The 13,821-nt window shown below is 47.8% G+C and overlaps 1 protein-coding gene across 1 annotated transcript; it reads right to left on the bottom strand.

The window, feature by feature from the left end:
- Nucleotides 1-61: 61 nt before the first annotated feature.
- On the bottom strand, nucleotides 62-2,698 carry LOC117838514 (uncharacterized). The gene is made up of 4 exons (XM_034718562.2): nucleotides 2,497-2,698; nucleotides 2,329-2,404; nucleotides 2,032-2,204; nucleotides 62-338 (listed from the first exon to the last, which is right to left on the bottom strand). The coding sequence occupies exons 1-4, from the start codon at nucleotides 2,607-2,609 to the stop codon at nucleotides 254-256; spliced, it is 447 nt and encodes a 148-aa protein (XP_034574453.1). The 5' UTR covers nucleotides 2,610-2,698; the 3' UTR covers nucleotides 62-253.
- Between the last annotated feature and the right edge of the window lie 11,123 nt (nucleotides 2,699-13,821).

Genomic DNA, 13,821 nt, shown 5'->3' with positions numbered 1-13,821 from the left:
ACAGACAGCGAAAGCAAAGAATAACAACTACAACAGGCAGCAAGGACTGTAAGATTCATGCTTCAAGCAATCTTCTCCATCTCTTTATTCCAGCACTACCAAAAGTGAAATACAGGCACACGCACACGTCCGCTACTTTGTTTATCAACACGAAAAGAACGATGCGAGCATCAGACTACAAAGGCCTAAGTGAGACCGCAAGAAGTAAGTTGTCCCGTTAATTCAGTCTGCAGATCACGTGTGAACCTGAACTTCAGAGTGTCTCCCGGATGACCAGGTTGATGCCGAAAGATGCCGTGCAGATGATCAGCCCAAACACAGCCAGGAAGTTGAGCCCCCTACAGCACACACCGCAAGAAACACAGTTTAACCATTATTATTAGAAGTTGGCATGGGTTACTTGCAACAATTTGAGATTTATTCTAAAACAGATGCATCACTACAAGTTCAGATTATCTCGTTAAAGTGATCCTTCATGCTGCCGGTTTCAAGGCTTCTGGATTGTTACCTTAGAAAGGAAGGTAGGAGAATTTGCAATGCCTAACAATCAATGGTTGACTCTTCCCAACAAATTGGGGATGGCCTATAACCTACGAATTGTGAACAAACCTTACAATCAAGGTCTTTGTCTTTGCTAATAACTTAGGAGAGTGTAGACTTGGAAAAGATTGGGTAGAAAATTGGTAGTGCTTCAGTTATAAATGGTCAAATTATACACCAAAACAACCCAGCAATGACCTTAAGACATAAACAATGTGAACAAACCATACCTACCGACAGAGATCTTTGCCTACGACAGTTGCTTAATGTGAACATTGGAAATTTTGGGCACAGTTGTGTAGCAGGTAGCTGTTGCCATAGCTACAAATGGTCAGAATAATACTAAGAATGCTGAAAAGGAACAAAAGCACAATGGACAACTAAAAGAAATGCACAATATCTTCCACGAACGCTTATAGGCTATGACTACTCCACGCCATTAGCTGAGAGCCAACCAAAGGTATATTATCAGTCAGAATTGCCTGCAATAACTTTCAGATGAAACTTGAAAGGGTTTGTTTGGTGCTGCAGTGCATTGGTGGAGGCAGTTGTGGCCATGGCCGGGGCCAAACTGCTCCCTTCCCTTTGGTTCATGCATCGGCCTGAACTCCCAAAAAGCTCTGCCCACAACTTGTAGACTTCTCCGAAAGTTGCTGCATACACTTCGTTCTTCCACTACCCCATCAGTCGCGCAATCCTTTTGGTACTCACTTCAGAGTATTATGTTGTAAACTGAAGTGATTAGGGTCAGACAAACCTTGTTATAGGACTACAATTTGCCATGCCTGCTGTCCTACTGACCCTGCTTATCAGCAGTTAAACCCGTAGCAAATCAGCAATGACCCATGCAATGTAAATTGCAATTCACCAACTAGCCAAGTTCTTAGTCCACAGCAATGGCTTACGTGAACACTGAACGCAGAGAGGTTTGAAAACTTGTCCAGACAAGTAGCTAGGGCCTTGAGTACAACTCGGTGGTGCAGAGCTCAGCACAAAGGCTCATCTAAAACTCCCAGAAAAAAAAATGGGCACGACAAGAGTTACTTGAGTACTTGACACCTACTCCACTCCACGTTGCTGAGCACCAACAAACCAATTTCTGGCATTTAAAGTGGACTATTCTATACTGACTACCGAACATTGGTACCTACATACTACCAGTATTCAGGTATTCATAGAATATAGCAGAGGCTTCGAACCACATACATATATGAAGTAGACAATATATTTTGTTATAACGTGGCTCAGTTTTAAAAAAGATTTGTAGAATTTATTGCAGTTATTAGTGGGGATCATTTATACGAGTATACTTAGTATCTTAGGCTACATGGAGACTGATATTTCCTAACAAACCAAAACACAGAAACCAATTAACCTCTATTAATTCTTCCCTATATATTATTTATGTTTTCTGCAAGTGCACAAAAATTTCGTGCGTCGTCATAATTTCATCAGCATCTTCTGCATCGGCTTCTACGGATGCAAACTTACCCAATCTTGAGACGGTTGTCCGGGACACCGGTGGCGTATCCCTTGAAGTAGAAGAACCTCGCGACCGTGTAGAGGACGCCCAGCCCAGCGGCGATGGTCGGGTGCTGCAGGCCGCCGAGCAGCAGCATGACGAAGAACATGGGCATCATCTCCAGCGAGTTCTGGTGCCCCCTCTGCACTCACAAGGACACACGAACCGAAAGGAATTTAGAGGGCACTCCTCTTCGTCCCAAAAAATCAACCCCGCACAAGAGCAATTAATCAGACGGGTAGAGGACGGCAGAATCTTGGGCGCACCTGCACGCAGTTGAAGAGCTTGGCGTCCTTGTTCTCCGACTCGACGGCGTACATGGTGGGGTAGAATACCTTGTACCTAAAGAGGAATCGCCGAAACCCATGAGATCTCCGGAGACGAATAAGGGCGGGCGACCATGGCGACGACCGATTCGATTTCGCGGGGCTTACTTTTTGCGGGCCTTGCCCACCTGGAAGCTCATCCAGAAGTTGAGGAAGGCGTAGGCCACCAGCACCAGGACGACGTAACCGTACTCCTTCGTGAGCTCGATCGCCACCGCCATGGTTGCTTCCTCGGTTCTTTCTTCCTTGGAAATGGAGGAGTGGAGGAGATCGGGGAAACAGGGGGTTATGTGGTTTGGAGAGGCCTGTTGATAGACATCCTCCTTATAGGGCTGAGACGGCGTCTGGAAGCTCCTAGAATCTAAACTTTCCTTTGGCCCAAGAAAGCTTTGACCGATTCCTCGTGGCCACCTGGGCCGTAGGATGCCCGTTGGGCCGCTTTACTTTATTCCGCTGTGTCGTGCACAAAGAAAAGAATCGTTTCTTTCTTTCTTTCTTGAAGAACAAGAGACGGTGGACTTTAGAAATTGCTGGTAGAGATGTAAATTTCGGTACAGTCAACGGCAGAAGATTCATTAACGTCATGCGTGATGCATGTCTACTGATCCTACTCATTGTCAAACGAAAACAAAGTTAGGGTTTGGTTTGAACTGTACGCAACCTCCGTTAGATCTCGTATCTGATTCCGTATTTCTCTTAGGCCTTGTTTGGTTCACCGTTGACTACTGTAAACGAGTCATGATCAGGTCCCAGCCAGTAGAAACCTGATACACCTGGTACTGGAAGTATGTTCGAATTTTTCACGTTTTCTTCAAATATTTTCTGTGCATCTGATGGTATATAATCTAGCACAGATTTGCTCGGTCTTATTCAGAGGATTGGAGATAGTCGGCCTGCACCGATGTGAATCGGACACAAAGCTGGTAATCAATAGCATGTGCGTCAAAAAAAAGCAGCACGAGTGATCCCACCGCCAATCTTCCCATCCGTTAGCAATACCGATGTGTGAACCCCAAAAAAAAATGGTTTAAAATGGACCTTAAAAACTCCTCTAAGAGCGCCGTTGGACGTGACGTCAGTTGTAAGATATTACTGTACTTTGGAAAGACCAAGGACCTAGAGAAGTCGAAGTCGCTTGTTTGGAAACCAGTGGAACGGATGCATTTTTTTTTGAACTAAAACTCTCCCTCCGTAATGTCGAAGAAGAAAGTAGGAGACCAGAATGGAAGAAATACGAGGCTCGAGTTTGGTAACCAATAACTGAGGCCATATTTCCACGTTCAAACTTCAGACCTTGAACAGATGCATCGAAAATAAAAGAGGAGCTAACAGCATGCTGATAGGCCCCGTCTGGAACGCAGTATTTTCACAGGAATTTCAAAGGAAACCTATTCCTGTGTTATTCCTGTGTTTTGCTTACGTCACTCGGCGTTTGGAATGGAGGAATGCTTCTGCCGATTTCTCCGGAAAGGATAGTTCCCCTCGATAAACCGGATGAAATAAAACATCCAGTCTGAGCTAAAGGATTCGTGGAAGCCCGAGGCAAAGAGACGATGGGGAAGCTTTTTCTCGTGATTCAAATCGGATTAGGGAGGAGAATAGGAGAGAGAAATGGTGGATTAATGAAGAAGGCTCGCCAGTAGAACGCCAGATTTGGTCCCATCGTCGCCACCGGCAGAAGACTGCCTGCTGCCGTCGCTCGTCCCTCTGCCGATTCCTGCCGGCGCTCGTCCCGTTCCCATCTGAACACAGCCATCTCTGACTCGCCGTCGCCGAGCGCGAGACCTGGGAACGAGAGGAAACAGGAAACAACGCAAATGGCCGTGACGTGGAGGATTTGTGGCTGTTCGCACATGGCTGGATAAGGATGGATTGATGATGTCGGTGTTAATGGATGGAATGAGTCCATGGACCGGCCTTATACGTCAGATTCACTTTGGTTTATACAATGCTTTCTTAATTAATGATTATGTGCTATTATTTAATCAACAACTATGTACTAAAAGTGTTTTATTATTTTAATATTTTGTGATTCATATGGTATGGTTTCCGTGTTACAAATACCTCCTTCTATCTATTCCTCCATTTTTCCATTTTTGTCCACGATGTTCATATTCCTTTCTTGTGTTTTTCTCCGTTCCTCTCTTTTCAATTCCTTCATTCCAAACAGGGCTTAAACCAGGTTGTCAACATGTAAGTCTTGCTGATCTCATCAACCAACTCATCCGACCGATAGTGCAGTCCTGTTACCAGATGATTTTATCACGCACCAAAATAAAAAGGGAAAGCTATAGCTCACCCATGTGATCCGTGGTCTCCGCTCACTCAATTTGTCTGTTCCTCTCTTTTCAATTCCTTTATTCCAAACAGGGTGTTGGCGCTAGAAATCGGTCAACCGAATCCCCAGCGTCTGACACACGACTCGGGAGAATCTGCTTAGCTCCTGTTCGGGTGATTGCCCTGGTGCGGTTCGCGCGGCGTGCCAGCCAATCTGACCTGTTGATTGGCAAGGTAGAATACGTGTCAGATCCGAAAGTCGCGATCGGCTAAGTTTCCGATCTCGAGAGAGCTTATCAGCGAATCGGCCGATTTGCCGTAATAAAGAAATCGGCTATAAGGTAGCCGATCACTGTAGCCTTGTAGACAGAAAACTACTAGAGTAATCGACACAATGCTATGGTAACAGCACTAGGAATAGATCTAATCGGCAATATATGAAATAGATGAATTTAATAGCTGAATGTAAAGAAAGCCGAGACTACCGATTCCTAGCTGGATAACTGGTGATAAAACTAGAAAAACAGTTAAAACCTATAATTCTAGTAAATATCGATACCTAGTGAATAAATCTAAACGAAACAACAGCGATGCGCCCGAAGTTAAAGCTTAGAATTTACTCGGTAAACGGAACTTACAAGATCGGCCGGAGATCAAGTTGATGCAGCCCTGCCAACCCGTACGAACTCGTGAAAAGAGAAAGTATTTGGCGAAGTCGCCTGCTTGAAAGTAAGTACGAGGAAAAAGTAGTTGGTTGTATTGATTTGTTGATGATTACAGATTTACAAAGGTAGCTATTTATAGCCCCGTACAGATGACTCCTTAACTGACTAGAATTCTATCCCTAATTCAAATAGAAAACGAATATTTACAAGCACGATTCGTGCTAGGTTGGTTATTATACGCTTCATGGGCTGATCTCCCCCTTATCCTTCTATTCCTTTCCAAGCCCATACAGGCCCAATTAACCCAACCCCCTAATCGGCCGATTCCTTATCGGCAAAAGGCAACCGATTGGGAACCCGGCGCGTTCGATCCGAAGCGAGGCAGAAGTCATCGGCCGATCTTGTACTGTAGCACCATTCGGCCGATTCCCAACTGCACTTTGCCCATTCCGTCTCTTCTTGGCGCCGATTTTACTAGTGACGAAATCTGGCGTCAACACATGCCCCCCAGTTTCGGAGTAAAACATAGTCTTTTACTTCGAAATTCTTTTCAACTTCTCCTCCGAAACAGCCGCAATGAAAATATCCTTCCGTTTCGCGGTCTTCCAGCTGATGATTGCAATCTTTTCGAAACGGGCGTCCACGACAACCACTACTCCCGAAAAACTCGAAACGCCGGTGCGGTAAAAATTCCATTTTTACCCCTCTTCAGGCACCCTTTAAATAGCGGTTCACCCCGCACCCCTTTTTCAAGCTCACGTCTTTCTTCCTCAGCGCGCGCGCCCTCTTCTTCCCTCAGCACCTTTCCCTTGTCGCCGAAGCTTCCTAGCGCCATCCTCCTGTTACTTCTTCTCTTCCCCTCCAATGGCGACCCCTTCGGGAAGCTCTCCAGCGCGCGATGCTTCGGAAATAGCACCTCCGGCGGTAGTAGCGACAGCAGCTGCTCCGTCGTCAGACGAAGGAGCTTCATCGGAGATCCCATTGGCGATCCCCATCGCGGCCTCATCCTCCGCGGCTGCACCGGCGGTCACGCCGACTACACGGAACTTCATCCCAGAGGTTATTACCGAATCCTTCTTCTATCGGCAATGCATTTACTTTAGATCTGTTTCTTACCCTTTTACACCCCCCTTTCCTTTTTTAGGCGGTTAGGCATCGCATTAATATCCATCTCACGGGAAATCCCGACCTTGTTTGTCTCGGACCTATGGGGAACCCAGATCCAATAGAGCTCATCAATTTAGAAACCCACAGAATGCCCTTCTAACAATCCACCATGGACCTGGATCACTGGTTGGGCACCTTTAGGTCTTGGCTGAATGAAACCCCAGGTTGGAGGGAATGGTACCAACGGATAGCCGAGCCAAAGAGGGTGTCATGGGATGAGCTCAAAATCGGCCAGTGTATCAACCTGTCTTTATCCCAGATGGAAAGAAATGAACCGTTGGTAATAGCGGCTTCTTACTTTTGGTCTGATGCCCTCAATGCTTTCTTATTTGGGCATGGACCTATGACCCCAACACTGGCCGATGTGGTTCTGTTGACCGGCCTTGACATTTCCTCCCCGGACACACCTTTCCGCCTCCTAGCCGCAACGTCACATCGGCTGGACACAAGAGGAATCGGCGGGTGGAAAGGATTCATCAGATGCAATAAAAGAGCTGGGTCTGTTGAGAATAGGGAGCACACGGCTTTCTTAATGATGTGGTTAGAAAAACATTTCTTTTGTGGAAGAGCAGCCGGCCCATCAACCAACATCCAGGCTTTAGCCGAAGCACTATCGGGAGGAACTCCTGTTCCCCTTGGGAAACACTTGCTGGGGGCGGCGTACCACATGCTTCACCAAATCGGCATCAAACTATCCAAGGGAGAGCCGATTGGTAACCCAGGTGGCCCCTGGTGGTTCATCAATTTATGGTTGAATCTTTATATGAGCAAGATCACTCAGCAGGATGTGGGTCACATGATGTTCCCTAACATTGAATCGGCAGAAGATGCTACTGTTCGTCGCCGATGCATGTCTTTTGGTGAAGCGGCGTCAGCTTTCCCCGAGTACTTCCGATGCTTCTACAACGGCTATAATGAAGACGCCACCGTCTGGTTTCCTTATCAGCGGGATGACCCGATCTTTGAACTCCCAACCTGCTTCGACTCAACCACTGGCCGATTCGACGACGAACTCACCGATGAGTTAATCAAGCCAGGAATCCTGCCAGCCAACTTCTTCTCGGGAAAAGATGCCCCCACATACGAGTTCTACAACCCTTCTGTTGCAGCACGTCAATTCGGCATGGGTCAGCTGCCGATTCAAGTATATTTTGCTGGCTGAGTCAAGTTCAGAGATGGGCTCACAACAGGTCTGGACTACAGTCGGGTACGAGACCGGATCCCGAACTCCAACACTATTGATCTGAACAACTGGATAGTGGCCCCCTTCGCTGTCCAGCCATTCAAACTTTGGTGGGCCGAATGGAAACAGTTCCTCTTCTGCAATTCAGCATCGGCATACTGCAACCTCCTGGATCCAGCCAACATCGACCCGAATGCCGAGGTACTTTCCTTAGCCGATTTTTTACTCCTTTTTCAACGCGACTGAACACTAATTGTTTACTATTTCTTCAGGCTGAGAATCGCACTCCTCCAACACACAGCCGAAGTGGTCGGCTAATAGAGGATCATCATCCATACACCTCCTACCCTCTCATCGGCTATGACGCTCCGTCCGTGGACGTGATTGCTGGCCGATCAAAACAAACTCAGAAGAGGGTCACCAAGAAGACCAGCCGTCGAGTTCGAGCCCGTATAGAATCGGCGGATCCTCCTATGCTCGTATCGGCAGAGACTTCGGCCGTACCACCCCCTCATGCTACCAGAGATATCGACACTCAAGCCGTCGCACAAGCTGGGGCAGCCGCCGCGTCATTGTTGTTAGAGGCCGTTCAGGTAAACTTATGTTTTAATCTTCCCGATTGTTGTTCCGATACTAATCCTTCTTATCTTAGGCTGCACAGAGTACTCCCATGTACACACAACAATCGGCAGCAACGCAATCGGCCATCGACGCGCCCCCGCTTCCATCCGTTGAGGTACGACACTATTTCACCGATCCCCCTAGTATTTGAATAATATGCTTATTCATCCTTTTGACACAGGTCATCGGCACACCGAGCGCTCCTCAACCCCTGGTCCCCTCTCAGGAAGCTGGTCCAAGCACCGCGCCGATCATCGTGGAGTCTTCTTCTTCCGATGAACCTATGGTACAGGCCCCTGAGCAGGGAACAACGGCCTCCCGAACGCAACTTGAAGAGATTCGCTTCAAAGTGGTAAGACATCTTTCAGCTTCATTTAGCCGATTTGCTATCACCGTCAGCCGATTTATTCTTTCTTCTTTATTATTTTTCAGAAACAGGACACCCCTGACAACAGCCTATTCTCTTTTGCGGTTGCCCTCTCTGATGATGAAGAAGTCGCCTCTCGCCAGATTACCCTGAGCTCCATCCCTGATGACGTCCGAGCCAAGCTTACCAACATCCGATCTCTTCTTCAAGGAGATATCGGCCGATTGGTAGAAGATGCCTCACCGATTCGCCAGCTCTTCAGCGACGTCAGCGGACAAGTGCCCGAAGAAGCAGAGGAAGCATTGGCGCCGGCCGCTTTTATTGAGTCCATGAGGATCCCAGTCTTCCGGGCTCTTCGTCACATGGCCGATCGCGCCAAGCTGGCCAAGACTCGTGAAGAGGAAGACGCATTCAAACGTCAAGCTCAAGAGGTGCACCAGCGTATCCATTTTCTGGAGGACTCCCGCCCAGGAATCGTCGGTGAGATAGACCGCCTCAAACGCCGAAGGGCGGAGCTTGCCAAGGAAATGGAGCGGGTGACCAAGGCCATCAGCGCCGAAGAGAAAAGGCTCCAAGAACTCCCTTCTGTCATTGCCGATTTGAAACAGGAGAGGCAGCACTTGGCCCACGAAGCCTTGAAGCTCCACCGAAGCGCATCAGAAGTCCCCGGATCGGCGGATGAAGACCAACGGGTCCTGGACTCTGCCGATCAGATCCAGCGCCGGGCGATTGCGGCCATCGATGCCCTTCTGGGTAATCTGTAAAGGCGCTGACTATTTGTACGAACCTTTAATAACTGCTTTGACCGTCCTTCGCGACGCCTCCTTTATTTATTGCCTTTCTTATTCCCGACGGGACGCACCCTTACCAAATTTCCACGCCTCTTTTTCCTATAAGTACCGGCCTAGACACTTCCTTTCGAGAGCACCAGCTTAGCTTCGGTCTCATTTTCTCAACTTGTTCTCATCGGTGCGACCTCCTGTCATGTCTTCGTCAACTTCCTCCTCCTCTGTCAACCAGGTGAAACCCTGGCCTTGATTCCCCTCTCTCTTTTTAACTCTTGGGAAGAAGATGACCCTTTTTAATCTTCCTTTCTTTTAGCCACGGCGTCTTAGCCCCGAGCTCGAACGCGCCATCGAGCTCATACACTCTGATGACCCGTTGTTGTTAGAGGATAAGGATCTGATCAGGGCTCATCGTGACGAACTTCAAGAACACGTCACTGCGGAGGCCCGTCGGGTCTTGGACTTTCTGGAGAGCAACGGCCGCCGACGACCTCCAGCCGATAGAAGTCATCCGCTTCCTCCGCGAGTCGCCCTTGAAGATGCGGTGGCAGGAACATCACGCCCGGCGGTGGACCGGAGCCATCCTCTCCCCCGTCAAGTCGAAGCGGAGGCTTCAATGAAAGAAATAGAAGAAGAGTACCTCCGTCTTATGATAGAGTTGGGTCAGACTGAGAGAGAACGTAAGAAAAAGGCTGGTGAGGCTTCAGAGATGGACGAAGAGTACATCCGCCGTATGATAGAATTAGGTCGGGCTGAGAGGGAGCGCAAGAAGAAGAATAATTAGTTATTGTATATTTTTGTTCTAAGGGCGACTTGTATCTTGTCGGCCATGTAATCCACCGTCCGTACCGAATGAATACATCGGCCGATTTGGACGATTACATGTTTGAACCGTTTTGTATCGGTTGTGTGCGATTGTATTACGGTCGATGCCTTATGCTCCGACCCATATACTAGGGTAGTATCTTTTTAAGTACCTTCCGTTCAGAGCCCTAGTAAATTCTTCTCCCTCGATTGTTTCCAAAATATAAGCATTTCCTGGAGCGCACCTGCCGATTTTATATGGCCCTTCCTATGTAGGAGACCATTTTCCGAATTTAGGATCTTTCGACCCAATCGGCAATACCAACTTCCAAACCAGGTCCCCCGGGGAAAGTTGTTTGACTTTAACCTTCTTATCATACCACCTGGCTACTTTCTTCTTGTTTTCCTCGATGCTTATTAAAGCTCTCAATCGCTGGCCAGCCAAGTCATCGAGTTCCCTCTTCATGAGCGATGAGTAGTCATCGGCCGTTAACTGGTCCTGGAGCGAAATGCGCCTCGATCCCGCCCTTGATTCCCATGGTAGTACTGCATCGTGACCGTACACCAACTGATAAGGAGATAACTTGGTGGCCCCATGACAAGCCATCCTATACGCCCATAAGGCCTCAGTCAAACATAGATGCCACTTCTTTGGCTGCTCTTCGATTTTCCTTTTGATTAACTTAATTATCCCTTTGTTGGAGGATTCGGCCTGACCATTGGCTTGGGCGTAATACGGAGAAGAGTTCAACAATTTGATCCCCATATTGGTTGTAAATTCTTCAAATTCCCCCGATGTGAACATTGTTCCTTGATCGGTCGTTATAGTCTGGGAGATGCCGAATCGATAGACGATATGATCCCTTACGAAGTCGGCCATGATAGCCGATGTCACAGCTCTTAACGGAATTGCTTCCACCCATTTGGTAAAGTAATCGGTAGCCACCAGAATAAATTTGTGCCCTTTGCTTGATGGTGGGTAAATTTGGCCGATAAGGTCTATTCCCCATCCTCAGAATGGCCATGGTTTGATAATGGGATTCATGGCCGATGCGGGCGCTCGTTGGACATTTCCAAACTTCTGACAATCCTGGCACCCCTTATAATATTTAAAACAATCTTCGAGGATCGTTGGCCAGTAATACCTATTATTCCTGATCATCCATTTCATTTTATGGGCCGATTGGTGCGCTCCACATACCCCCTCATGAATTTCTCCCATTAGCGTCTTGGCCTCTTCTGTTCCCAGGCATTTGAGTAGGACGCCATCAATCGTTCGGTAGAACAGGTCGTCTTCGAGCAGTGCGTACTTAGTAGCATGAAAACGTACTCGTCGTTCCACCTTCTTAGACGGATCTTTCAAGTAGTCGGCAATTTCTTTTCGCCAGTCATCGACCGCGAGTTCCAGAGCCATAGCGCCTAGAATTGGCCGATATCCAGATGCGTGCTGGGTGAGCTTGTTGGCATCCTCGTTGTGGTCCCTTGGGATGTGCTCAATTACTGCCGATTTAAAATCTTTTAGGAGCTGTAGGCAATTTTCATAATAGATTCTTAATACATCGTCCTTGCATTCGGACCTTCCGGTTAATTGGTCCACGATAAGCATGGAATCCCCGAAGACTTCGATAGAATCGGCTTTGACTTCTCTCAGTAGTTGTAAGCCCTTCAATACAGCTCGGTACTCCGCTTGATTGTTAGTGGCGGTGGCTTCTATCGGCAGAGAAAAATCATAGCTTGCCCCCCGAGGCGATATGAGAACGATGCCGATTCCTGATCCGGCTCCACATGACGACCCATCAAAGTATAAAGTCCAAGGCGCCGGCTCTACAAGGGTAACTTCTGGTCCGCAGTGTTGGGCGATAAAATCGGCCATGACCTGACCCTTGACGGCTTTAGCCGATTCATACCGCAGGTCAAACTCTGACAAAGCTAAGATCCATTTGCCGATTCGACCTTTCAAGATCGGCAGTGACAGCATGTATTTTACTACGTCGTCTTTGCATACGACCACGCATTCTGCCGATAGTAAATAGTGCCTGAGTTTGGTGCATGAGAAGTAAAGACATAGGCACAACCGTTGCGCTGGAGGATATCTTGTTTCAGCGTCCAGGAGTCTTCTACTGACATAATAAATCACTCTTTCCTTTCCTTCGAATTCCTGGACTAGAGCCGACCCAATAGCCTTTTCATCAGCTGATAAGTATAGTTTAAATGGCTTACCAGTCTGAGGAGGAACCAATACCGGTGGCGAGACCAAGTACTGTTTGATATATTCCAATGCTTTGCGTTGTTCTTCCCCCCATATGAACTCCTGGCCAGGCTCCAACTTCAACAGTGGCGTGAACGCCTGAATCCGCCCGGACAAATTAGATATGAATCTTCTGATGAAATTCACCTTGCCGATTAAAGACTGTAATTCAGTTTTATTCTGCGGGGCCACGACTTTGTTGATAGCCGCTATGGTCTTCCGATTGATCTCTATTCCCCGCTCGTGCACCATGAATCCTAAGAACTGTCCGGCGGACACGCCGAAGGCACATTTATTGGGGTTCATCTTCAGCCCATGTTTCTTGGTGCACTCCAACACCCTTCGCAAATCGGCCAGATGCTCTTCGTGACCTTTGGACTTGACTACGACGTCGTCGATGTAGATCTCTACCAGAATGCCAATGAGTTTGTGAAATATGTAATTCATGGCTCTCTGATACGTAGCGCCAGCGTTCTTCAAGCCAAAAGTCATCACCACCCACTCAAATAAACCAAGGTGGCCTGGGCATCTGAAGGCCGTTTTGGGTATGTCCTCCTCGGCCATAAGTATTTGATTGTACCCAGCGTTGCCGTCCATGAAGCTAATAATCTTGTGTCCCGCGGCCGCGTCTATTAGCACATCGGCTGTCGGCATGGGGTATCCGTCCATCGGTGTGGCCTGATTAAGATTTCTGAAGTCAACGCATACGCGTAACTTTCCGTTCTTTTTGTACACCGGTACAATGTTGGAGATCCATTCGGCATAACGGCATTGTCAAATAAATTTTGCTTCGATTAGCCGAGTTATTTCGGCTTTTATGTCTGGTAGAATTTTAGGATTGCAGCGCCATGCGGGCTGTTGGTACGGCCGATACCCTGGTTTTATGGGTAGCCGATGTTCAACAATAGATCGATCTAAACCGAGCATCTCATGATACTCCCAAGCAAAACAATCCTTGAATTCTTTTAACAAGTTTGTCAATTTACATTTGCATTCTGGGTCTAAATTTGCACTAATATAAGTCGGCCTTGGTTTGATACCATTGCCTAAGTCTATCATCTCTAGTGAATCGGCCGACGTGAACCCGTGCCCTAGCTTCCCATCTTCTCGGGCGAACTGATCCATTTAATCTGAGTCTTCGGAGCCGACTGCTCGGATCGGCTGTAGACCAAAATCGTTCACCTTCAGGAAATCGGTCTCCCATACTCTGCCGGATATGCACCTGACGGTTTCGCAGCTCCACTGCTGCGTGTCGGCTGCCGCGATGCTGTATGCGGAATCGGCGTTGACTACCTTGATGTTGTTGCCGACCCATT

Source organism: Setaria viridis, chromosome 9 (genome assembly GCF_005286985.2).
Source record: "Setaria viridis chromosome 9, Setaria_viridis_v4.0, whole genome shotgun sequence".
In the NCBI taxonomy this organism is placed as follows: domain Eukaryota; kingdom Viridiplantae; phylum Streptophyta; class Magnoliopsida; order Poales; family Poaceae; genus Setaria; species Setaria viridis.
Note: the sequence above shows the minus strand (reverse complement) of the source record. Positions and strands in the feature narration are given on the sequence as shown.